The following is a 24069-nucleotide window of genomic DNA, read 5'->3' on the forward strand; positions in this document are numbered from 1 at the left end:
CCGGGGGTCAGGGGTGAGCAGGAGTGGGGTGGCGGGAGTTGCGTGGCCATTGTGCAGTTGTAGGGGGTGTGGTGGTATGAGGTTCTTCCTGCTCTGATCAGGATGGAACAGAGGGCAGGGGTGAGATGTGGGGACAGACAGAGGCAGGATGGTGGAGAGAGGGAATGTGTGTGTGTGTGTGTGTGTGTGTGTGTGTGTGTGTTAGTCGCACAATCATGTCCGACTGTTCGTAGTCCCATGGACTGTGGCCCACCAGGATCCTCTGTCCATTGGATTCTCCAGGCAAGAATACTGGAGTGGGTTGACGTTTCCTTCTCTAGGGAATCTTTCTTACCCAGAGATTGAACACGGGTCTCCCACATTGCAGGAAGATTCCTTCCCAGTTAAAAGAGAGTGCCCGGGACACCAGTGGCCAGCAGAGCAGTGTAGCCTCACTTACTCGTAGCCTGGGAGAGGCCAGGGCTGAAGCAAAGGGCTGGCCACCCCCTCTCTGAAACACCCCCCGCCCCCTCCCCACACTTTGGATACAAATGTACCTTACATTTGAGCCTCTTGATGAAAGTGAAAGAGGAGAGTGAAAAAGCTGGCTTAAAACTCAACATTCAAAAAACAAAGATCGTGGCATCCAGTCTCGTCACTTCATGACAAACAGATGGGGAAACAATGGAAACAGTGACAGACTTTGTTTTCTTGGACTCTAAAATCACTGCAGATGGTGACTGCAGCCATGAATTTAAAAGACTCTTGCTCCTTGGACGAAAAACTGTGACCAACCTAGATAGCATATTGAAAAACAGAGATATTACTTTGCCAACAAAGGTACATCTAGTCAAAGCTATGGTTTTTCCAGTAGTCATGTATGGATGTGAGAGTTGGACTATAAAGAAAGCTGAGCACTGAAGAATTGATACTTTTGAACTGCGGTGCTGGAGAAGACTCTTGAGAGTCCCTTGCACTGCAAGGAGATCAAACCAGGCAACCCTAAAAGAAATCAGTCCTGAGTATTCACTGGAAGGACTGATACTGAAGCTGAAACTCTAATATTTTGGCCACCTGATGCAAAGAACTGACTCATTGGAAGAGACCCTGATGCTGGGAAAGATTGAAGGCGGGAGGAGAAGGGGACAACAGAGGATGAGACGGCTGGATGGTATCACCGACTTGATGGACATGAGTTTAGCAAGCTCCAGGAGTTGGTGATGAACAGGGAAGCCTGGCATACTGCAGTCCATGGGATCGCAAAGAATTAGACACCACTGAGAGACTGAACTGACTGACTGGCTGTACCTTCCGCATCTCATCTCACTTATCATCTTACATTTAGGTTACTAAAAGTTGTGGTTGACAGCAGAGATCTCTCTTCTATCTGGAAAGCAGACCTTTTCCTGCCCCGTTCCTGTATTTGGTAGTTTTCACTGGATCCTTTTAAAATTCCAAACCCATGTTACAGGAGCTCACAGGGTCAGACCGCCGTGCCCGCTGCCACCTTTCCTGGGAAGGTCAGCGAGTTCTCAGATGCTTCAGATGGAGACCAGACGCCTGCACTGTTTCAGCCTCTGGCTTCCTCATTTAGATGAGAGATTACCTTCTGTTTTCCCTTTCTGTTACTGCTCTGGTCTTGGGTGCAAGCTTCAGACTCTGGAAGGGGCACGTTGGTGAGTTATTAAACTCAAGATTGGCTCACTGCTTTCTAACCACACTGCCCTGGAGGTCTCATTTAAAATTCTCAGCATTGAGTCGCCTCTGTTCAGGATACTAGTCCCCTCTGAGCTCTCAGTCAGCAAGGAACAAGGGGAGGAATTACTGAGTGGGGAGGAGTGTTGCAAGTGGGCACTTAGATAAGAGGGAAGGTGCAGCTGTCAGGGTGGCCTAGCGAGTGGGTGGTCTGTGGGAGCAGGAGTGGGCCTGAGCTCAGCAAATTCACAAGCTCCTGGGGTCCCCAGTGGCCTTGGGGGGTCAGGGTTTGGAAAGGACAGATTTTAAGCAGGCATAAGGGGAGGAGAGAAGTGCAAAAAAAAAAAAAAGAAAAGAAAAACAATGACAAGTAAAACCAAAATTAAAAAGCAAATGACAAGCTAGAAAACACATTTTTAAGAAAAGATTTACCACTGTCTACATAGTGTTCACAAAAAATTGGTAGAATACTAAGATTCCAATGGGCTTCCCTGGTGGCCCAGGGGTAAAGAATCCACCTGCAATGCAGGAGACATGGGTTTGATCCCTGGGTCAGGAAGATCCCCCGGAGAAGGGATTGGCTACCCACTCCAGTATTCTTACCTGGAAAATTCCATGAATATCAGCCTGGCGGGCTACAGTCATGGGGTTACGAAGACTCAGACATGACTGAGTAACTGAGAGTTTCACTTTCACATAGGAATCTGCAGTGCTGTCCCCGTGAACTGACTGAGTGCCATGGAATGTTTCTTTCAGCTTTGGAATAAGTACAGCTCTGTATCATTCATCTTCTTTTTAATCGTTTAGGGATCCTCACCAGGTGTCGGGCCTTACTATGAGAACCATGGATACCAGCCGGAAAGCTTGTACCCTCAGCAGCTGCCCACGGCTCCCCCTGCTTACGAGGTGTTCCCAGCTCAGTACTACCCGCCCGTGGTGCCCCAGTACACCCCAAGGGTTCAGACGCACGCCTCGACACCTGTCATCTACAGGCAGCCCAAACCTCCATCCGGGACAGCGTGCACCTCAAGTAGGACCCTTTTTGCTTTTATTTTCTCTAATGGAACCGAATTTTGGGTCTGCCTTCTCCAGTGTGCCCTCTGCCCCCACCAGCCCAGTGCCAGCTCTCCTCGGTCTGCAAGGCTGATGTGCATGCCTCTCCCTTCCCCATCTCTGTGTCAAAGTTGTGGACCCTGGTTCTCACCCCCCGGGGGCCTTTGGGGCCCTCTTAGCTAGGTGGCGCTAGTGTTAAAGAATCTGCCTGCCAGTGCAGGATATGCCAGAGTGGTGAATTCGATCCCTGGGTCAGGAAGATCCCCTGGTGGAGGAAATGGCTACCCACTCCATTACTCTTGCCTGGAGAATCCCATGGACAGAGGAGCCTGGCAGGCTACAGTCCATGGGGTTGCAAAGAGCTGGACACGACTGAGCGCAAAGCACACATACGTAGCTGCTAAGACCTTCATCTCCCACTAACGCTCCTGTCCCAGCTTGGCCTGTACCACCCAGGGTGGTCTTTCCAGCCCAGCCTCTCTGAACTGCTTCTTGTCTGCGTGGTTTACTACTGTATTATCTTGAGTAGATGGTAAGCCCCCAGCCCCCAGTGCAGGAAGAAACAACCTTTCTCCATGTACCCATTTCCTGGATGCTACAAGTCATGGTCAAGGTGCTTGATGAGTATTCTGTATTCAGTGAAGGAAGTGGCTGGTGGGGTTGTCACCCAGAAGCATCTGCAACATTTTCTCATGGCTTGAAGGATCTTGTAGGCAGACCTGAGCGGGCCATGGAGCGGGTGAGGGACTGCAGGTGGTGTGTCTTCTGCCCACCACCTTAATTCCATGTCTTTCATGTCCTCTCATTTGTCTGCTTTCTTTTTTGATAGTTCATATTTTTAATTAATTAATTAATCATTTTGGCCCCATTATGCTGCACGCAGGATCTTATTTCTGCGACCAGCGATTGAACCCGTGCCCCTTGCATTGGAAGCATGGAGTCTTAGCCTCTGGACCACCAGGGAAGCCCTTGTCTGCTCTCCTTACATTTCATTTTATCTTCTTTCCCTCCAGATCCCTTCCCTTTGTGCCCACTCCCCTAGCTTGTAACTTAGGCAAGTTGATGTGGTAAGCACCGCCCAGGCAGGACTAGTACAGCCAGTTACTTATATGAGCACAGAGCTAGTACAGGGGCTGGCCCAAGGGACATTTTCATTGATAACATTTTATTTTGTGAGATACACATACCCTCACACACAACTCACACAGTTAAAGATCTATGACAGGGTGAATTTCCATGTGCCAACAACCCACCATAAAGAGTGGCATCAGGTAATATCTGTACCCTTTGAAGATTCCTCTCCTCAGACCTCCCTAGCTCTTCACAACTGCCGTCACTTGTATTTCTGTCTCTGTCCTTTCCTTTGTCTCCCTCATGCTTCACAGATATCTGGCTCTTCCATCCTTCCTTCTCCCCACCGCTACTCTCTTCCATTCCTATGTTTTCTACCCCTTGGTGATCCCTTCTCCTTAATTACTCCTACTCCTTTCCTATGTGATTCTCTTTCCCTCCATCAGTTCATCGTGGTTCAAGAAATTACTTGTCTCTGCACTGATGTCTTTCTGGTGGTGGCTGTTCGATTGAGACGGTGGCTCCTAACAGGGTGATGTTGACCCTCAGGGGCATTTGGCAATGTCCGGAGACAGTTTTGGTTGCTCTAACTGGGATGGGGTTGCTACTAGCATCTGCTTGTTAGGTGCCAGTGATGATGCTAAACATCCTCCAGTGCACAGAATGACCACCACCAAGGATGACCCCGCCAAGATGTCCATGGTACCCAGGCTGAGGACCGCTGGTCTTAGCCCCTCATGGTCTTAGCTCATCCTTCCCTAACTCTTGGCAACCACTGATTTGTCTCTGTAATTTTGTCTTTATTAGAATATAGAGTTGGAGTCATGCAGCAGTATATAGCCTGTCAGAGCCTGACAGTATTTTGCAAGTGACTTAAATAGCACAAAGTCAAGAGATCCTCAGAGTACAAGGGACATTTTATCTTCCCGGCTCTGTTTATTTTAGCAAGAGATCTTTCACATTGAACCTTAATGCATGTGTTAGCGTTCGGGTTTTGGAGGCCTGAAGGTCAACAATCCTGTGAGGCAAATAGTTGACACTGGTCACAGAAGGGCTACATCAACAATTAATAACAATGAAGGTAAGAGGAGAGTGAAAAGGCCAGCTTGAAACTCAACATTAAAAAAACTAAGACGTGGCATCTGGTCCCATCACTTCTTGGTGGATAGAAGGGGAAAAAAGTGGAAGCAGTGACAAGATTTTATTTTTTTGGGGTTCCAGAATCACTTCGGATGGTGACTGCAACCATGAAATTAGAAGATGCTTGATCTAGGAAAGCCTAGACAGTGTATTAAAAAGCAGAGATATCACTTTGCTGACAGAGGTCCATATGGTCAGAAGCTTCCCTGGTGGCTCAGATGGTAAAAAAATCTGCCTGTAATGTGGGAGACCCAGGTCCAGTCTCTGGGTCAGGAAGATCCCCTGGAGAAGGAAATGGCAACCCACTCCAGTATGCTTGCCTGGAGAATCCCATGGACAGTGGAGCCTGGAGGGTTACAGTCCATGGGGTTGCAAAGAGTTGGACACAACTGAGTGACTAACACATACACACGGTTTTTCCAGTAGTCATGTACAGATGTGAGAGTTGGGCCATAAAGAAGGCTGAGCACCAAAGAATTGATTCTTTCAAATTGTGCTGGAGAAGACTCTTGAGAGAGTCCCTTGTACTGCAAGGAGATCAAACCAGTCAATCCTAAAGGAATTCAACCCTGAATATTCACTGGGAGGACTGATGCTGAAGCTGAAGCTGCAATACTTTGGCCAGCTGATTGCAAAGTGCTGACTCATTGGAAAAGACCCTGATGCTGGGAAAAATTAAAGGCAGGAGGAGAAGAAGGTGGCAGAGGATGAGATGGTTAGATAGCATCACCAACTCTATGAACATGAGTCTGAGCAAACTCCAGAAGATTGAGGGACTGGGAAGCCTGGCGTGCTGCAGTCCATGGAATTGCAAAGAATCGGACATGACTTAGGGACTGAACAACAATAACAAGGACAAATGATTAGTCAGTTGTACCTACACCCAAATAGGTACAATTGCAAACCAGCACCCATTCCAGTCTAACTGGCCAGACTCTGATCCCGAAATAGGTGTCCACCAGCAGTGAGATCTGGGGCCCCCGCTGCCCACACTCCTAGCGAGAGCCGAGCAGGTTGCCACCCTGTCCAGGAGAGGTTCAGGACACCTAGTTCAGGACACCCTCTCAATGAGAGGTTCAGGATGCCTGGTTTAACATCCTTCTACTCACCAGGCACGGTGTCTTATCTTGGATACTATGACACACAGGAAAGTCACCCAAAGGAAGAAATCACCCTTTACTGATGAATCAAATTGACCATTTGGAATTTCCCCTGGGCCTCCTTGGCGACACCACCTTGCCTGCTGCCAGACACATTGACCGCGAACCAAGTCCTGATAACACGTGGCTGGTGTCACATGGCACTCTTCAGACCAGCGGCCATGACCTCACCCAGGAGCCTGTAGGTCTGAGACTCGCCTCCTCTCCCCTAGCTGAGTCAGAATCTCTGGGTAACAGGCTGCCCAGGTGATTCCTAAGCCGGTTTGAGCACAGACTGTGGAATCTGCAGAATGTGGTAACAGAATGAGGGCTGAGGGTTCATGCTCAGATCCAGTGGTTCAACTGACTCCAGGAACTGGACGTCTTGGTCTGGTGGACTTCTGGAAGGAAAAATGTGCACAGGTCGGGTGCAGGGCCTCCCCATGGGCTCCACCGCTGCTGCCCGATGTCCTCCTGTAGCAGCTAAGGAGTAGTAGGTTGTATAAGAGCCTTCGCCCTGGCTCTCCTCTCCTCTGCCCATCCACCCATCTCCCGAGGGAAGCACCGGCTCTGGGGCGCTCTCTGCACAGGAGCTGCTGGGGGTGGTGGTTGTGGGCGTCTTACTCGGAAGCTTCGAAGGACTTGTGGCTTACGCTCTGACCAATAGTGGCGTGTCGGTTTGTTTTCAAATGGCACCCCACTCCAGGACTCTCGCCTGGAAAATCCCGTGGACGGAGGAGCCTGGTAGGCTGCAGTCCATGGGGTTGCGAAGAGTTGGACGTGACTGAGCAACTTCACTTTCACTTTTCACTTTCATCATTGGAGAAGGAAATGACAACCCACTCCAGTGTTCTTGCCTGGAGAATCCCAGGGACGGGGGAGCCTGGTGGGCTGCCGTCTATGGGGTCGCACAGAGTCGGACACGACTGAAGTGACTTAGCAGAAGCAGCAGCAGCAAACTCTGGTGACCTTGTCCTATAACTTGTCTTCTTGGCAGAAATGTGAGCCCAGAGCTCCTGTCCTCATACCTGGGGAGCGACCCTAGCACTGCCCTGTAGATACTCCCACAGTGATAGATCATCCTTCCTCTTCACAGTCCAGCGCGGCAGCCACTGGCCATGTGGGACTATTGAGCAGTTGAATTTACAGAATGATTTAATATCATTTAACATGAGAATTAATTAAAGTGAAAATAGCCACATGAGTCCAGTGACTGTGAGTCAGTGAGTCAGTGTGACTCTGGCCCACCCATTCCCTAAACTGCCTTGAGGAAGAGGCTTTTTTCTCCTGCCTCGAGTACCCCGACATGGAGATGAGAGAATGGCTGTGCTTTGTGGCTTGCAGGATCTTAGCTCCCCAACCAGGCGTCAAACCTGGGGCCCCTGCATTGGAAGCTTGGAGTCTTAACCTTTGGACAGCCAGGGACATCCCTGGAGATGACAGTTTGGGGAGTGTTATTATTATTTTGCTTATGCTTGCAATTACTGGAGCAAGGTATATTTCCTTTATTCAACCAATTTTTTACATTCATCAGTTTTTGGACTTTCTTAAGACTCAAAGACTATCTTACTTTCTTAAGAGCTTAACTTCAGTCTATGTTTGCTTTGTATCACGGCTTCCTGCTCTGGTTCTCCAAAAAGTTAACTTTAGTTCAACTCTCTGGAAGAAATAAGGCCTCACAGGATATGCTCTTAAAGAGAAAAGTCACTGTTAAAAAATGGAAATATAATTGCTTTACAATGTCGTGCTAGTTTCCGCTGTACGGACACTGAGAATCAGCCACAAGCATACATAGGTCCCCTCCCTCTTGAGCCTCCCTCTCACCGAGCCCCCCATCCCACCCCTCGAGGCCATCACAGAGCGCCGAGCTGAGCCCCTGTGTTGACCAGCAGCTTCCCACGGGCTGCTTTACACCCGGTGGTGTGTACGTGTCAACGACACTCTCTCCGTTTGTCCCGCCCTCTCCTTCCCCCACTGTGTCCACAAGGCTGTTCTGTGTCTGCCTCTTTATTCCTGCCTTGCAGATCGTTTCATCAGTACCATTCTTCTAGATTCCATATGTATGTTTTAAAACATGATATTTGCTTTCTTCTTTCTGACTTACTTCACTCTTGTATGATAGGCTCTAGGTTCATCTGCCTCACTAGAGCTGACTCAGTTTCATTCTTTTTATGGCTGAATAATATTTAAGTGTATAAGTAAGTAAGTAAGTGAAAGTCGCTCAGTCGTTTCCGACTCTTTGCGACCCCATGGACTATATAGTCCATGGAATTCTCCAGGCCAGAATGCTGGAGTGGGTAGCCTTTTCCTTCTCCAGGGACTCTTCCCATCCCAGGGATTGAACCCAGGCCTCCTACATTGCAGAAGGATTCTTTACCAGCTGAGCCACAAGAGAAGACCAAGAATACTGCAGTGGGTAGCCTATCCCTTCCCCAGGGTCTTCTTCCCGACCCAGGAATCAAACTGGTGTCTCCTGCATTGCAGGCAGATTCTTTACCAACTGAGCTATCAGAAAAGCCCTATTTAAGTGTAAACAAAATTATTATTCCTTGATAAGATATACCATAAAAGTACTGCATGAAATTTGAGAGTCTAAGAAACCAGGTGACTAAGTTGTGTACTCACTTCTTTTCCTGCAGAGACTAAGAAAGTCCTGTGCGTCACCTTCACCCTGGCGGCCCTACTGGCAGGAGCAATCCTTGCCGCCGTCCTCCTCTGGAAGTACAGTAAGTGCCGTCCAGGGCCGAGTTGCATTGTGCTGGCCCTTCAGCAGCCCTGCTGTCTGGACCAGGGGCCCACCCACAGCCCCTCAGGAAGCTTCCCATCTCTTTCCTCCCGTTTGACTACCAGATGCTTGGATAACCTTTCTTGGAAGCTGCCAGTCTCGTTGGCGTACTTCCTCCTCGCCTGTGGGTTGTCAAGATCCCTTGTCCTTCATGTGGTATTGACACATGGGGGACAAGCACGCTGAGTTCGCCCTGTGCTTTAGGACACCGGGTGGGGCCTGGCACTCGTGAGCACCCGCAGCTCGGGGGCACACCCGTCTCCTGCATTTCAGTGTACACGCTGGTGGCTGGAGGCCTACCCTCCCCGGGGGGCTCCTGCACCCACAGCCAGGCCTCCTCCACCAGCCTGGGGCAGGGATCATGGGTCACAGGACTCACCCGTGTGGCGGGGGCTCGGGGAACGGCTGTCTAGATCCCAGGTTAGGGATCCGCCTCTGACCGGAAGTGATAAACCCGGGGGATTCACCACTGCTGTGGTCAGCCCTGCTTCCTTTGACATACGCTGTCGGCAAGGACCCATCCCCTCCTTTTAACATAGAAGGGGACGGCTTGCTGTCTCTTGTCCCGAGGGCTGGGGGTTTCCTTGGATTCTCAGCCTGATGGGCGTCTCCCTCTGTTTCTCTGCAAGTGGAGGACAGGTGCTCAGGGTTGGAGTGCGGCTCCTCTGGGACCTGCGTGAGCCCCTCTCTCTGGTGCGATGGCATCCTGCACTGCCCCGGTGGCGAGGACGAGAACCGCTGCGGTGAGTGGCGGGGCTGCTGGTGGGAGGGGGCCCCCACAGAGGCCACAGCAAGGCAGGCGCATGGTGCCAGGCCCGTATCCCGCATGTCAATCACTCCATCACCGACTCCATTCCTGGAGGCTGAACCTTGCTTCCAAGCCCAGTTTTCAAGTGAGGAGACAGGCTCAGAGGGGGCGAGCTCCCGCCTGGAGTCACACAGCCAGGGGATGGGAGACCACAGCCCAGGGCCAGGCCACATTCATGCCCCAGCTGCCACAGGATGTGACTAAAACAGCAAACTGTTTAAAATATCAGGTTGGGAGTGGGCTCTGTGGTTTCTAAGCAAGCTGCCTTTCGGGTGGTCTATGTCTGTTGTCCCAGGGTGGACACTGCTTCTGCTTTTATTTTCAATGAATTTTTCAGTAGCTGTGGGCTTCCCAAGTGGCACTAGTGGTAAAGAATTCACCTCCCAGTGCAGGAGATGCAAGAGACATGCGTTCGGTCCATGGTTCGGGAAGATCCCCTGGAGAAGGGAAAGGCAACCCACTCCAGTATTCGTGCCTGGAGAATCCCATGGACAGAGGAGCCTGGTGGGTTATAATCCATGGGGTCACACAGAGTCAGACACGACTGAGCAACTGAACACAAAGTAGGTGTAGCAGGGAAAATGATGCCTGAGGATGAGGGTTGCGCTGATATCCGCTGAAGACCCTACCCAAAGCCTGAAGCCTGCTACATGCTCTGGGAGCCATTAACGTTGAGTGCAAGTGTAGACAGAGGCTGTGCTCCACCCCAGAGCTGTCCATCCTTCTGTGGCTGTCCTGGGGAGATGGTTCTCTTTTACACCCCATGTCCAGGTCAGGGCACCTGTGTGAGACACTGTTGTCCTGCCCGTGGGTTCCTCTGCACTGGGAGTTCCTGGAGTTCTCGCCTACAGGAGAGGATTTGCACTTGGCAGACTCACTCACTCTGCAGACTGTCCACATAGTGCTTTGCCTTCATGGGTGATAGTATATTTGTCACCATTTTCTTAAGTAAAGTGGAGAGTTTCTGAGGTTGAGCAGATGTGGTTACTCTATTGGATGGAATGGTGTTTGATGTTTTAATACCTGTGTCCACGCACGTTTGGATAACTCTAGCAAGACCAACTCATGATGTTGCCTGGAGAGACTTTCTCTTCTTAATGTTGAAGTTGTATTTATTTAAATACTGTAAGAGTTAATGTCCTCAAATAGATCAAAATTCGGGAAGTAGCTAAGGGTATGCAGTGAAAAATCCCACCTACCACTTCACTTACACTCTCACGTAACACACTCACACACAGTCTCATGCTCACAGATACTAATACATACACTCATACACTGTGAGATTAAATAGAGGACAGGTGCTGGTCTCCGACCCCAGTTCCCAGCACAGGGCTCCTGAGACCACGGTGATTTTCAAGTGATGAGACCACCTGGTGCATCTTTTGTTCTGGTATTTGGTCCCCGACCCCAGCTCCTGACACCGAGCTCCTAAGGCCCTTGTCATTTCGTGGGTGATAGAAGGGTCTTTTGTTCAATGAGGCGATTCTGGGTGGCTCCTGAATGGCTTCTGTGAGCGCTGGTCCCCACAAAGACTGAGCCATGGATAGAAGCTTGGGCCTGTCAGCCCCTCACCTCCCTGTCTTGAAACCACTTTCTCATCAGAAAACCACTGATCCTTTTACTGTCTCCATGGTTTTGCCTTTTCCCAAGTATCATAGAGTTGGAATCCTACAGGATGTGTGTAGCCTTTTCAGATTGGCTTCTTTCATCACTGACTGATGTGCACTTAAGGTTCCTCCATGTCTCTTCACAGCCTGATGGCTCATTTCTCTTGAAGGTTGAATCATATTCCACTGTCTGGATGCCCCACAGCTGGTTTATCCACTCACATGGTGGATGAAATCGTTCATCACCGAAGCATCAGGAAATCGAGGCTGATTGCTCCATGGTGGCCTGAGCCCGGATGTCAGGCCCTAAGCAACAACTAATCTGCTTTCTGTCTCCATAGATTTCTTCCTCCAGATGTTTCATAGAAATGGGGTCCTACAGTGTGTGGACCTTTGCCTGGCCTCTTTCAGTCAGGAGAATATCAATCGTGTGAACGTTCATGCCTGTTGTATCGTTTCAGTGTTTCATCCCCTTTCATGGATTAGTAATGTTCCACTGTGTGCAAGGACTGCATTCTGTGTGTTCCTCCGTCGACGAACGTTTGGATGTTACCCACTTTCGGCTTCTGTGAATAATGCTGTCATGAACGTGTGCATGATGTTCATTTTTATCTGAATACCTGTTTTTAGCTCTGTTGGCTGAAAGGCACATTTTGAGAGGAAAGGCTAGATTCGGGGCATCTCCTGTGTGTAGCTGGGGAGAGGGAGCCAGCTCCACCCCTCTGGAGGCTTTGTGTCCGGGGAGGATGCAGCCCGCGTGAGGACAGGATGAAGGTCACGGTCTGGGACTCACCGGAACCTCCCTTCCCACAGTTCGCCTCTATGGACCGAACTTCATCCTTCAGGTGTACTCGGCACAGAGGAAGTCCTGGCATCCCGTGTGCCAGGACGACTGGAGTGAGAGCTACGGGAGGGTGGCCTGCCAGGACATGGGCTACCGGTGAGTTCTGGGACCCTCGTCCTCCCCGGTGATGGTGACAGGCACAGAAGCATAGAATCGGTGCTTCTCTCTGCCCCTCCCCGGAAGTGCCAGCCGACGGACACCATACACGTCTGCCTTCTTCCCAAAGCTGCCCCAGGGAGCCAGCAGGGGAGCGTGCGCCCCACACCCACAGCCCCTTCCTGGCCGCCCCCAGCCCCACCTCCTCCTGGGCATCCATCTGTTCCTGGTTCCTCGGGGCTATCCAGCACCAAGGTCACCAGGGTCCCGGGTGCTGGCTAAGGGCCTTGAGAGACTCATTTCTGGAGGAGACTCCAGTGCAAGGTGGAAGCCTTGACTCAGCTCGCCTCCTGGGTGGGGGTTGAAGGTGGGGGCCAGTGGGGAGGACTGCGGGGGAGGCCGGAGGGAACAGATCTGTGAGAGCTTCACTACAGGAATGCAGGAGGCACTGGGGGCTTTTGAACAGAGAGAGGTGATCACTGGATTTATCGGTAAGAGAATACATCCCTCATGCGGCCGCCAGAGAAGGTTCCAGCCAGGGGCTCATCAGAGCACGCCTGCCAGTCCAGCCTCCCGGGGGGAGGCTGTGCCATTTTACTGCCACCTTCTCTTCCTTGGGAGTGTCCCCATGTGACTTCTCTGCAGTTCTAGCCTATTCCCCCTATGCCAGTTTTCAAAATGAATTACCACCTGGTAAGAAAGTTGCCATCTTAGCTAGGGAACTACTTCCAAATGCCACTCCCCCTAGTTGCAGTCTGTGTCATGATGAATGACGTAGGGATGTCTCATCATAGTTCAGGGTCTACATTTTATCACTGGGAGCATTTTGATGTGTAGTTACAGTATACGTTCGGGTACACTATACGTCCTCACACATCTGTATTCTTACTGCTCTTTTATCCTGATCCAGATTAGATTAGAAACATGACTGATAGAGGACTTTCCCCTGACACTTCGGGGTTATTGGATGCTTATCATGTGGTGTCACTTAATTAGAAGTTGTGTTTTTGTTTTCCAAAATGCTCTTAACCTGCACATCATATAAGAGAAGTACTGTGATATAGCGATAGCATAGGATTTGCAAATGCTCGCAGCAAAGCTATTATTTTAAGTAAGTCTTTCTGTCTTTTTTTAGGAATAGTTTCTATTCTAGCCAAGGAATAGCTGATAACAGCGGAGCCACAAGCTTTATGAAGCTGAACACAAGTGCCGGCAATGTCGATCTCTACAAAAAACTCTACCACAGGTATTCGATTTGCTGCTTTCTTTTTCTAAAAATGTGTTTTCTTGAAGTATAGGTGACTTACAGTGTTGTGTTCATTTCCACCAAACAGCAAAGTGATTCAGTTATACAAATATATGCATTCTTTTTCACATTCTTTTCCATATGGTTTATTACAAGATATTAAATATAGTTCCCTGTGGTAGACAGTAGGACATTGTTGTTTATATCCATCCCATATGTAATAGTTTGCATCTGCTAATCCCCAAATTCCAGTCCATCTGCTTTTCCCTCCCCTTGGCAACCACAAGCCTGTTTCTATGTCTATAAGTCTGTCTGCTTCATTGGTAAATTCATTTGTTTTATATTTTAGATTCTACAAATAAGTGATATCATATGGCATTTGTCTTTCTCTGTCTGGCTTACTTCATTTAGTATGATCATTTCTAGGTCCATCCATGTTCCTGCAAAAGGAATTATTTCATTTTTTCTTATGGTTGAGTAGTATTCCATTGTATATGTGTACTTCATCTTTATACTCTCATCGATAAGTGGATATTTAGGTTGCTTTCATGTCTTGACACTGCAAATAATGCTGCAGTGAACACTGGGGTGCATGTATCTTTTTGAGTTATACTTTGTCTGGGTATATGCCCAGGAGTAGCATTGCAGGATAATATGGCACTTTTATTTTTAGTCTTTTGAGGAATCTCAAAATTAATCAAACTAATTGCATAGACCACAGCCTTGTCTAACTCAGTGAAACTATGAGGCATGCCATGTAGGGCCACTCAAGATGGACGGGTCATGGTGGAGAGGTCTGACAAAATGTGTTCCACTGGAGAAGGGAATGGCAAACCATTTCAGTATTCTTGCCTTGAGAACCCCATGAACAGTATGAAATGGCAAAAAGATAGGACACTGAAAGATGAACTCCTCAGGTCAGTAGGTGCCCAATATGCTACTGGAGAAGAGTGAAGAAATAACTCCAGAAAGAATGAAGAGACAAGAGTCAAAGCAAAAACAATGCCCAGTTGAGGATGTGACTGGTGATGGAAGTAAAGTCCAATGCTGTAAAGAACACTATTGCATCGGAACCTGGAATGTTAGGTCCATGAATCACGGTAAATTGGAAGTGGTCAAACAGGAGATGGCAAGGGTGAACATCAACATTTTAGGAATCAGTGAACTAAAATGGACTGGAATGGGTGAATTTAACTCAGATGACCACTACTGTGGGCAAGAATCCCTTAGAAGAAATGGAGTAGCCCTCATAGTCAACAAAAGAGTCCAAAATGTAGTACCTGGATGCAATCTCAAAAAGGACAGAATGGTCTCTGTTCATTTCCAAGGCAAACCATTCAATATCATAGTATTCCAAGTCTATGACTCAACCAGTAAAACTGAAGTTGAATGGTTCTACAAGTCCTTCTAGAACTAACACCCAAAAAAGATGGCCTTTTCATCATAGGGGACTGGAATGCAAAAGTAGGAAGTCAAGAGATACCTGGAGTAACTGGCAAATTTGGCCTTGGAGTACAAAATGAAGCAGGACAAAGGCTAACAGAATTTTGCCAAGAGAACACACTGGTCATAGCAAACACCCTCTTCCAACAACACAAGAGAAGACTCTACACATGGACATCACCAAATGGTCAATACCGAAATCAGATTGATCATATTCTTTGCAGCCAAAGATGAAGAAACTCTACACAGTCAGCAAAAACAAGACTGGTAGCTGACTGTAGGTCAGATCATGAACTCCTTATTGCCAAATTCAGACTTAATTGAAGAAAGTAGGGAAAACCACTAGGCCATTCAGGTCTGACCTAAATCAAATCCTTTACGATTATACAGTGGAAGTGACAAATAGATTCAAGGGATTAGACCTGATAGACAGAGTGCCTGAAGAACTATGGATGGAGGTTCATGAAATTGACATTGTACAGGAGGCAGTGATCAAGACCCTCCCCAAGAAAAAGAAATGCAAAAAGGAACAATGGTTGTCTGAAGAGGCCTCACAAATAGCTGAAAAAAGAAGAGAAGCTAAAAGCAAAGGAGGAAAGGAAAGATATACCCATGTGAATGCAACGTTCCAAAGAATAGCAAGGAGAGATAAGAAAGCCTTCCTCAGTGATCAATGCAAAGAAATATAGGAAAACAATAGAATGCAAAAGACTAGAGATCTCTTTAAGAAAATTAGAGATACCAAGGGAATATTTCATGCAAAGATGGGCACAATAAAGGATGGAAATGGTATGGACTTAACAGAACAGAGGATACTAAGAAGAGGTGGCAAAAATACACAGAAGAACTGTACAAAAAAGATCTTCACGACCGAGATGACCACAATGGTGTGATCACCCAGGCAGACATCCTGGAATGTGAAGTCAAGTGGGCCTTAGGAAACATCACTACAAACAAAGCTAGTGGAGGTGATGGAATTCCAGCTGAGCTATTTCAAATCCTAAAAGCTGATGCTGTGAAAGTGCCGCACTCAATATGCCAGCAAGTTTGGAAAACTCAGCAGTGGCCACAGGACTGGAAAAAGTCAGTTTTCATTCCAATCCCAAAGACTGTTCAAACTATCATACAATTGCACTCATCTCACAGGCTAGCAAAGTAATGCTCAAAATTCTCCAAGCCAGGCTTTAACAATACATGAACCGTGAACTTGCAGATGTTCAAGTTGGGTTTAGAAAAGGCAGAGGAACCAGAAATCAAACTGCCAACATCCATTGGATCATTGAAAAAACAAGAGAGTTCCAGAAAATCATCTAATTCTGTTTTATTGACTACGCCAAAACCTTTGACTGTGTGGATCACAGCAAACTGTGGAAAATTCTTAAAGAAATGGGAATACCAGACCACCTTCCCTGCCTCCTGAGAAATCTGTATGTAGGTCAAGAAGAAACAGTTAGAACTGGACATGGAACAACAGACTGGTTACAAATAGGGAAAGGAGTACGTCAAAGGCTGTATATTGTCACTCTGCTTATTTAACTTATATACAGACTTCATCATGCAAAATGTCAGGCTGGATGAAGCACAAGCTGGAATCAGGATTGCTGAGAGAAATATCGATAAACTCAGATATGCAGATGACACCACCCTTATGGCAGAAAGTGAAGAAGAACTAAAGAGCCTCTTGATGAAAGTGAAAGAAAAGAGTGAAAATTTGGCTTAAAACTCAATATTCAGAAAACTAAGATCATGGCATCTGGTCCTATCATTTCATGGCAAATAGATGGGGAAACAGTGAGAGACTTTATTTCTTTGGGCTCCAAAATCACTGCAGATGGTGAGTGCAGCCATGAAATTAAAAGATGCTTGCTCCTTGGACGAAAAGCTATGACCGCCCTAGACAGCATATTAAAAAGCAGAGACATTACTTTACCAACAAAGGTCCAGCTAGTCAAAGCCATGGTTTTTCCAGTAGTCATGTGTGGTGTGTGATTTGGACTATAAAGAAAGCTGAGCACTGAAGAATTGATGCTTTTGAACTGTGGTGTTGGAGAAGACTCTTCAGAGTCCCTTGCACTGCAAGGAGATCCAACCAGTCCATTCTAAAGGAAATCAGTGCTGAATATTCATTGGAAGGACTGATGCTGAAGCTGAAACTCCAATACTTTGGCCACCTGATGTGAAGAACTGACTCACTGGGAGAGACCCTGATGCTGGGAAAGGTTGAAGGCGGGAGGAGAAGGGGATGACAGAGGATGAGATGGTTGGATGACATCACCTACTCAATGGACATTAATTTGAGCAAGCTCCAGGAGTTGGTGATGGACAGGGAAGCCTGGCGTGCTGTAGGCCATGGGGGTCACAAACAGTCAAACATGACTGAACAACTGAACTAAATGGAACAGAGGAATCTCCACACTGTTCTCCATAGTGGCTGCACCAACTTACATTCCCCCTGACAGTGTAGGAAGGTTTCCTTTTCTCCACAACCCTCCCAGCAGATTTGTTATTTGTAGACTTTTTAGTGATGGCTCTTCTGACCAGTGTGAGGTGATACCTCATTGTTTTGATTTGCATTTCTCTGATAATTAGTGATGTTGATCATCTTTTCATGGGTGTGTTGGGCATGGTTATTTCTTTTTTCCTTTCAAAAACTGCAAATGAGTAGAAGTCTGGGAGAATCACCGTTAAGAGTTTGATTTCTCTGTTGGTGGTGAGAGTTTGTCTGAGATTCTGACGGGGAGGAGATTGGACTCTAAGTAGGACCTGTCACTCTGATCAGCTCTGGGTTCATTCTAGGGAGGCGTTCATGCTTCAGTCATGTTTGATTCTTTGTAGCCCACAAGGCTCCTCTGTCCATGGGGTTCTCTAGGCAAGAATACTAGAGTGGGTTGCCATTTCCTCCCCCATGGAATCTTTTCGACCCAGGGATCAAACCCACATCTGCATTGCTGGCAGGTTCTTTACCATTAGCGCCACCTTGGGAGGTGGCTATGTTCTATTGGCCACCTGTTTGTGCCCTCTGCCCTCCGTGGTATTAGATAACATTACAAAATGAAGATTCCTCTTTCCCGATTTTCTTCTCTCTGCAGACACCAGAGATGCATCTTAGTGTGTGTTAGGGTGTGTGTCTAGGAGTCCAGAAGAATGTCTCATGGTCCCCACTGGGGTGTCCAGCTCATCCTGGTCGCCCTGCTGGTTCCACCCTGGAAACTCTGCTTCCCAGAGGTCCTCTCAGCCCAGGCAGTGGGGAAGGTTGGTCCCCCAGCCCCGGCCGTAGAGTCAGAGGATGCTGTGTGAGGGATGGGCCTGGGAGCTAGCAGCTACTCCAGTCTACCAGTGTTTCCCGTACCTGGAGGCCAACTTGCAGTGCTGGGAAGGTCGCAGTGTGTCCAGTGGGTGGACGTGAACCTGAGTTGGTCCCATGGTTGATGGTTTGACTAGTTAGGAGGGTGGGGGAGAGGGCTAGGCTTAAGCTACTCAGTTTGCGTTGCTTATGTTTAAAATGTTCACAGTCTTCCTAGAATCATTCGTGCTGGTGTTATTTAGTCGCTAAGTCGTGTCTGACTCTTTGGTGACCACATGGACTGTAGCCCTCCAGTCTCCTCTGTCTATGGGATTTTCCAGGCAAGAATACTGGAGAGGGTTTCCATGCCCTCCTCCAGGGGGATCTTCTTGGTCCAGGGACCAAATCTGGGTCTCCCACATTGCAGGCAGATTCTTTACCACTGAGCAACCAGGGAGTATAGAATACTGTTATCCAAATGGAATGTTCTTTCATGTAAAAGACACACAGCATAGAGCTTCCTCAGCTCCCAGTCCCCCATCACTGATCCAAACCATGTCGTCCCTCCCTGCTGGCCAGGTGCCAGGTGCTGTATTTAGGGAAAGAAGGACGAGTCAAGCTTCCCCCTCCTCTGTGAGTGGGAGACTGAAGCAGATTTGTGTTCCTGGCGGCCCAGGGGGCTGACTTCTGCCCGGGGCACCTGAGCCTGGCCGTCCCCAAGAATGTGACAGGCTGAGCCTAGGAGGAAGGGTGCCCATTGCCTGGTGTGGCCATCAAAACAGCAGGCCATGGTTTGCTCCCCTGAGAAGCTCAACACAGCTGCCTGGGCTCTCTGTAAAGACTGTCTCTGTCTTGCTGGGTTACTTGGAACCAGGGCTGAGCAAGGGAGGGAAGGCTGCCCCCTCGTGGTAACTCGAAAGATGTCTTCAGACTTTGGAGGAAAGGTCATTGCTTGGCTCATGGCGTCCTGTACGCTTGTCAGGGGCTGGGAGGACTTCTTTCCTGTTTGCTTTCAGATGTAGCACTTTGCTACTTGAACCTCAGGCTCCTCGTAGGGCTCGTCTGAGTGTCTGCCTCATGCCCTGATGCTGTGTTCTTCAGTCACTTAGTTGTGTCTGACTCTTTCCCACGGACTGCAGCACGCCAGGCTGCCCTGTCCTTCACCATCTCATTCTCTGTCGCTCTTCTCCTCCTGCCCTCAATCCTTCCCAGCATCAGGGTCAGGTGGCTGCACAGTATGCCACCACACAGGGAGAATGACCTGATGATCCTTAGAAAACATCCGCTCTCAATGGGGGCATGTCTTCTCTTGGCATCCAGTGCCGCCCAGCCAGAGACCACCAGGACACACTTTGTCTTGGAACCATGGGTGTCTCAGTGGGAGGGTGTTAGAAGGGATGTGGGCTTGTATTGAGTCATTTGGGGAAGGTTCCAGGAAGCTAGGCTTGGCCATGGGTTGGATGCTGTCCAGAAATGAGGGTGATTCTATAGCTGGTACCTTAATGCTTTTTCGTCAGAAGGTGAGTGTCATGAAGCCAGGCCACTGCTGGGCTTGGCAAAGAAGCACAGTCACTCGTGCCAGCCAGCAGAGGGGGCTGTTGGTCACTGTGAGGTTTGGACCAGGTTCATGGGATGAATTACAAGCTGGAATCAAGAATGCAGGGAGAAATATCAACAACCTCAGATACGCAGGTGATATGACTCTAATGGCAGAAAGTGAACAAGAACTAAAGAGCCTCTTGATGAGGGTGACAGAGGAGATTGAAAAAGCTGGCTTAAAACTCAACTTTCAAAAAACGAAGATCATGGCATCTGGCCCCATCACTTCATGGCAAATAGATGGGGGAAAACTGGAAACAATGACAGATTTTATTTTCTTGGGCTCCAAAGTCACTATGGATGGTGACTGCAGCCTTGAAATTCAAAGACGCTTGCTCCTTTGAAGGAAACCTATGACCAATCTAGATAGCATATTAAAAAGCAGAGGCATCATTTTGCTGACAAAGGTCCATATAGTCAAAGCTATGCTTTTTCCAGTAGTCATATACAGATATGAAAGTTGGACCATAAAGAGGGCTGAGTGCCAAAGAATTGATGCTTTTGAATTGTGGCACTAAGAAGTGCCTGAGAAGACTCTTGAGAGTCCCTTGGACAACAAGAGCAAACCAGTCAATCCTAAAGGAAATCAACCCTGCATATTCACTGGAAGGACTGATGCTAAAGCTGCGATATTTTGGCCAGCTGATGCAAAAAGCCAACTCATTGGAAAAGACTCAGCAGAGGAAAGATTGAGGGCAGGAGCAGAAGGAGTGACAGGATGAGATGGTTGGATGACATCATCAACACAATGGACATGAGTCTGAGCAAACTCCAGGAAACAGTGAAGGACAGGGAAGCCTGGCACGCTCTAGTCCATGGAGTCGCAAAGAGTTGGATGTGACTGAGTGACTGAACAACTACATGGGATTGTGTGATGGGTGTGCCTATGTCCTGCTCTACCGTGTAACAGTTATCTGGCCCCACATGAACTATGTTCAAAAGAATCCCGCCAGCTTCAAACACCTGGGTGTCAGAAACTGCTTTTCTTCTCAGCATGTCAGGAGAACATTCAGTACATAGTGTTTTTCAGGTCTATTATATCTTTCTAATTTTCTATTCATTCTATTAATTTTTGAGAGTTTGATATTGAAATTCCAACTGAAAATCTTTATCTACTTAAAAATTGTAGTGTATAGTGGAACTGTATGTAACTGTGTTCTCTATTTTCCAAATCTGCTGTAAATATGTTATCATAGTTCCATAATTTAAAAAAGAAAAAAAAAGGAACACTGCCAGCTTCAAATACCTAGGTATCAATGCTGCTTCTCTTTTTAGCACATTAGGAGAAAATTCAGTGTACAGTGGAATGCATTGGTTAGTTCTTTTTCATCTATAACCTGGAATATTTGCCTCCCAAGGAGTAACTCTTCTTCTGTTCCCAGGCAAATGGTTGTATAGTTTTCTGTGCAGTTCATATAAAGCAGTTATAAAAAGCTGCAAGTTTACAAAAGTCTTCCTTACAAAATTAAAGGGTGATTTTAAACTCCAAGAAAAAAAAATAACAGCTGATATGATGTGTGCTTTGACTTGACATGACTGAATGACTAACATACACACACACAGTGTGTGATTATCTTCACAACCACCTTTGGTACTATTATTAGCCCATTCTGCTGATGGGGAAATCGAGGCACAGAGAGGTTAAGTGCCTTGCCCAAGGTCACACAGCTTGGATTTGAACCCTGCAGTTTGACTTGGTGTCTACTCTTTACTACTGTCCCCCTATGTATGTAGATTTACTTCCTCTATTCATGTCTTCAATTGCAAACTCTTCTATATCTAAAGAGGCAGGGAGTGAGAACATTGGAAGAAAATATTTATTTCTAAGTATTTTGAGAATCAAGTGTCTTGCTTGTTATCATGACCAGAATTTCCCCCTCTTCTTTTGTAGTGATGTCTGCTCTTCAAAAACAGTGGTGTCTTTACGCTGTATAGGTAAGTGATTCTTGGTTTTCTGTTTTGTGTTTCTAAAATGGGATACATTTTGGTATCTCATTTGATATCAAAATCAAATGGTATCAAATTTGATACCTTACTGAACTGTATCTCAGTGTGTCTTTGGGGGACTTGGAGATAGAAGGTGGAGTAACAGTTCAGGAGATGCCCAGCACTCTGCCCAAGGGTTCCCATTCTTGAATCTGGATACACTGTAGATACCTACTGCTTTGGTCCAAGAACCAGCTGTCCCCTGAGGACAGACAAGCTCCAGAGACGGACGGGCCCTCTCTGTGGTGTCCACATTGTGGGGCTGGAGACCCATGGGTGTCCCCATTCCAGTGTTTGGACTACTTATAGTTTCCAACCTTTTTGGGCTTCCCTGTTGGCTCAGACAGTAAAGAATCTGCCTGCAATGCGGAAGACCTGAGTTCAAGTCCTCTGTCAGGAAGATCGCTTGGAGAAGGAAATGGCAACCCACTCCAGTATTCTTGCCTGGAAAAGTCCAAGGACAGAGGAACCTGATGGGCTACAATCCATGGAGTCACAAAGAGTTAGACATGACTGAGCAACTACCACTTTCACATTTTCCAAACCTTTTATGGGTATGGAGGACACTGTCCTTGAGCTCCCTTCTCTGGTATGGCCCCATCCTCTTCCCGTATGGGTCTCGGGCCTGAAGCTTGGATTCCCAGTTTGAACAGGTGAAGCTAGCAGTCGCTCCGGGGTGAACACCATTCCCCAGTGGTCCTGGCAGTAACTTCCCACACAGGTTGGTTCAAGCTTCTTTAGGTGCCCGGAGAGCATGGTGCCTGCCCTGCCCTCCTGCCCACGCCGTCCACCTTGTGATGGTTTGAGAGCAGTGCATAGGAGAAAAGCCCTCCTTAGCTTTGCTCAGGAATCTTGGGGTCTCTGAGCATTCAAGGGGGTCCCAGGGCCTTTGTTACTGCCCCGCTACATGCGTACTTGGGAGATGCTGATGGAATCACACAAGTGCCAAGCAACAGGCGGCATCCAGGGCTATCAGAAGTGGTGCTTCCTGCGGGTGGCTGCAGATGTGGGGGTGCAGGTGGGGAGTGTCCTTTGGCCCCCCACCCCAGCCAGAAGAGACCAGGCCGCCTATTCTAAAGTCAGAGCCCAGAGAAACAGGAACCAGAGGAGAGAATGATCACCCTGCAGCCAGGCCGGAACCTTGGGATGGGAACTGTCTGGGCACACAGCGTGGCAGGTGTCCGGGGGAGGCGGGAAGGGGGCAGCAAGGGGCGCAGTGGGATTGGGCGGGGGCGGCCCTGCTTTGCTCACGGGCCGGCTGCGCTGTGCTTGTTACTCTCAGAGTGCGGCGTCTCCGTGAAGGCGAGCCGCCAGAGCCGGATCGTGGGGGGATCGAATGCTTACTCGGGGGAATGGCCCTGGCAGGTTAGCCTGCACGTGCAGGGCATCCACGTCTGCGGCGGCTCCATCATCACCCCGGAGTGGATCGTGACGGCCGCGCACTGTGTGGAGGAGTAAGTCTCCAGGAGGTGGGGCCTGAGAGGGGGCGTGGCCTGAGGGAAGGGGCGGGGCCGGGGAGTAGGGGGCGGAGCCTGGGCTTCCGAGGTGGCTCTGCCAGAGGCCTTGAGCAAAGTCGCTGACTCCTGCAGGCTCCGGTTTCTTTGCGGACAACTGGGGCTTCTAAGGGCGCCTCCCTGGCGTCACAGGGAGGGTCAGACGACTTGAGAAGCACGTGAAACTGTGGCCAACACATCCCATAGCATGTGTCCATCGCTTTGAGTCAGCACAGGATGCAGTATAGGGCTGGGGTGATGCTATGATCAGAAGGAATTCCAGTCCACAGTCTTCTCAGCTCGGTCCTATCACTTCCTGAGGCCGCTGCCCTCTCGACAGGTTTGGGCTCCCTGGGTGCTCGTCCCAAGGGAAACTTGGAGACACTCAAACCTCAGGCTGTCCTGCTGGAAGGTTCTCTGTGACCCAGTAAGCAGCCTGGGCCCCAGAGTTTCCCATGCAGATGGGTGGGGAGGGGTGAGGATGGCCATCATTTGTAGTGTTAGCTTTTGTAGAAGATACTGTTCTTCCTCCTTTTTTCTTAAACAAGGAATTTTTTTGGTCACATGGATATTTTGAAAAAGCCACACTCATGGGAGCTGTTTGTCGTCTTTAGAGTGATGCTGGGCTTGATTTGGCTGTTCCCTGGCTGAGTAGCCTCAGACAATCCACTCCAGGTGTCTGACAGTAGCGTCTGCACCTGTAAGACAGATGTGCTGCTTCAAGGGTTGTTGTGAGGGTTGAAGGAAGGAGTGTGTATAACTCACGCGTGTCCACCAGATTCCATGGGCTCTACGATTTGGG

The 24069-nt window shown here is 48.4% G+C and overlaps 1 protein-coding gene across 1 annotated transcript in view; it reads left to right on the forward strand.

The window, feature by feature from the left end:
• Positions 1-24069, forward strand: part of TMPRSS2 (transmembrane serine protease 2) — a 43650-nt gene that overhangs the window by 10460 nt on the left and 9121 nt on the right. The window contains exons 3-9 of the mRNA XM_043873607.1: positions 2482-2704; positions 8717-8803; positions 9492-9605; positions 12091-12217; positions 13353-13463; positions 21680-21723; positions 23057-23228. Of these exons, the coding sequence (XP_043729542.1) occupies positions 2482-2704; positions 8717-8803; positions 9492-9605; positions 12091-12217; positions 13353-13463; positions 21680-21723; positions 23057-23228 (878 nt within the window). The remainder of the gene's footprint in view (positions 1-2481; positions 2705-8716; positions 8804-9491; positions 9606-12090; positions 12218-13352; positions 13464-21679; positions 21724-23056; positions 23229-24069) is intronic.

Source organism: Cervus elaphus, chromosome 19 (genome assembly GCF_910594005.1).
Source record: "Cervus elaphus chromosome 19, mCerEla1.1, whole genome shotgun sequence".
NCBI classification, from domain to species: domain Eukaryota; kingdom Metazoa; phylum Chordata; class Mammalia; order Artiodactyla; family Cervidae; genus Cervus; species Cervus elaphus.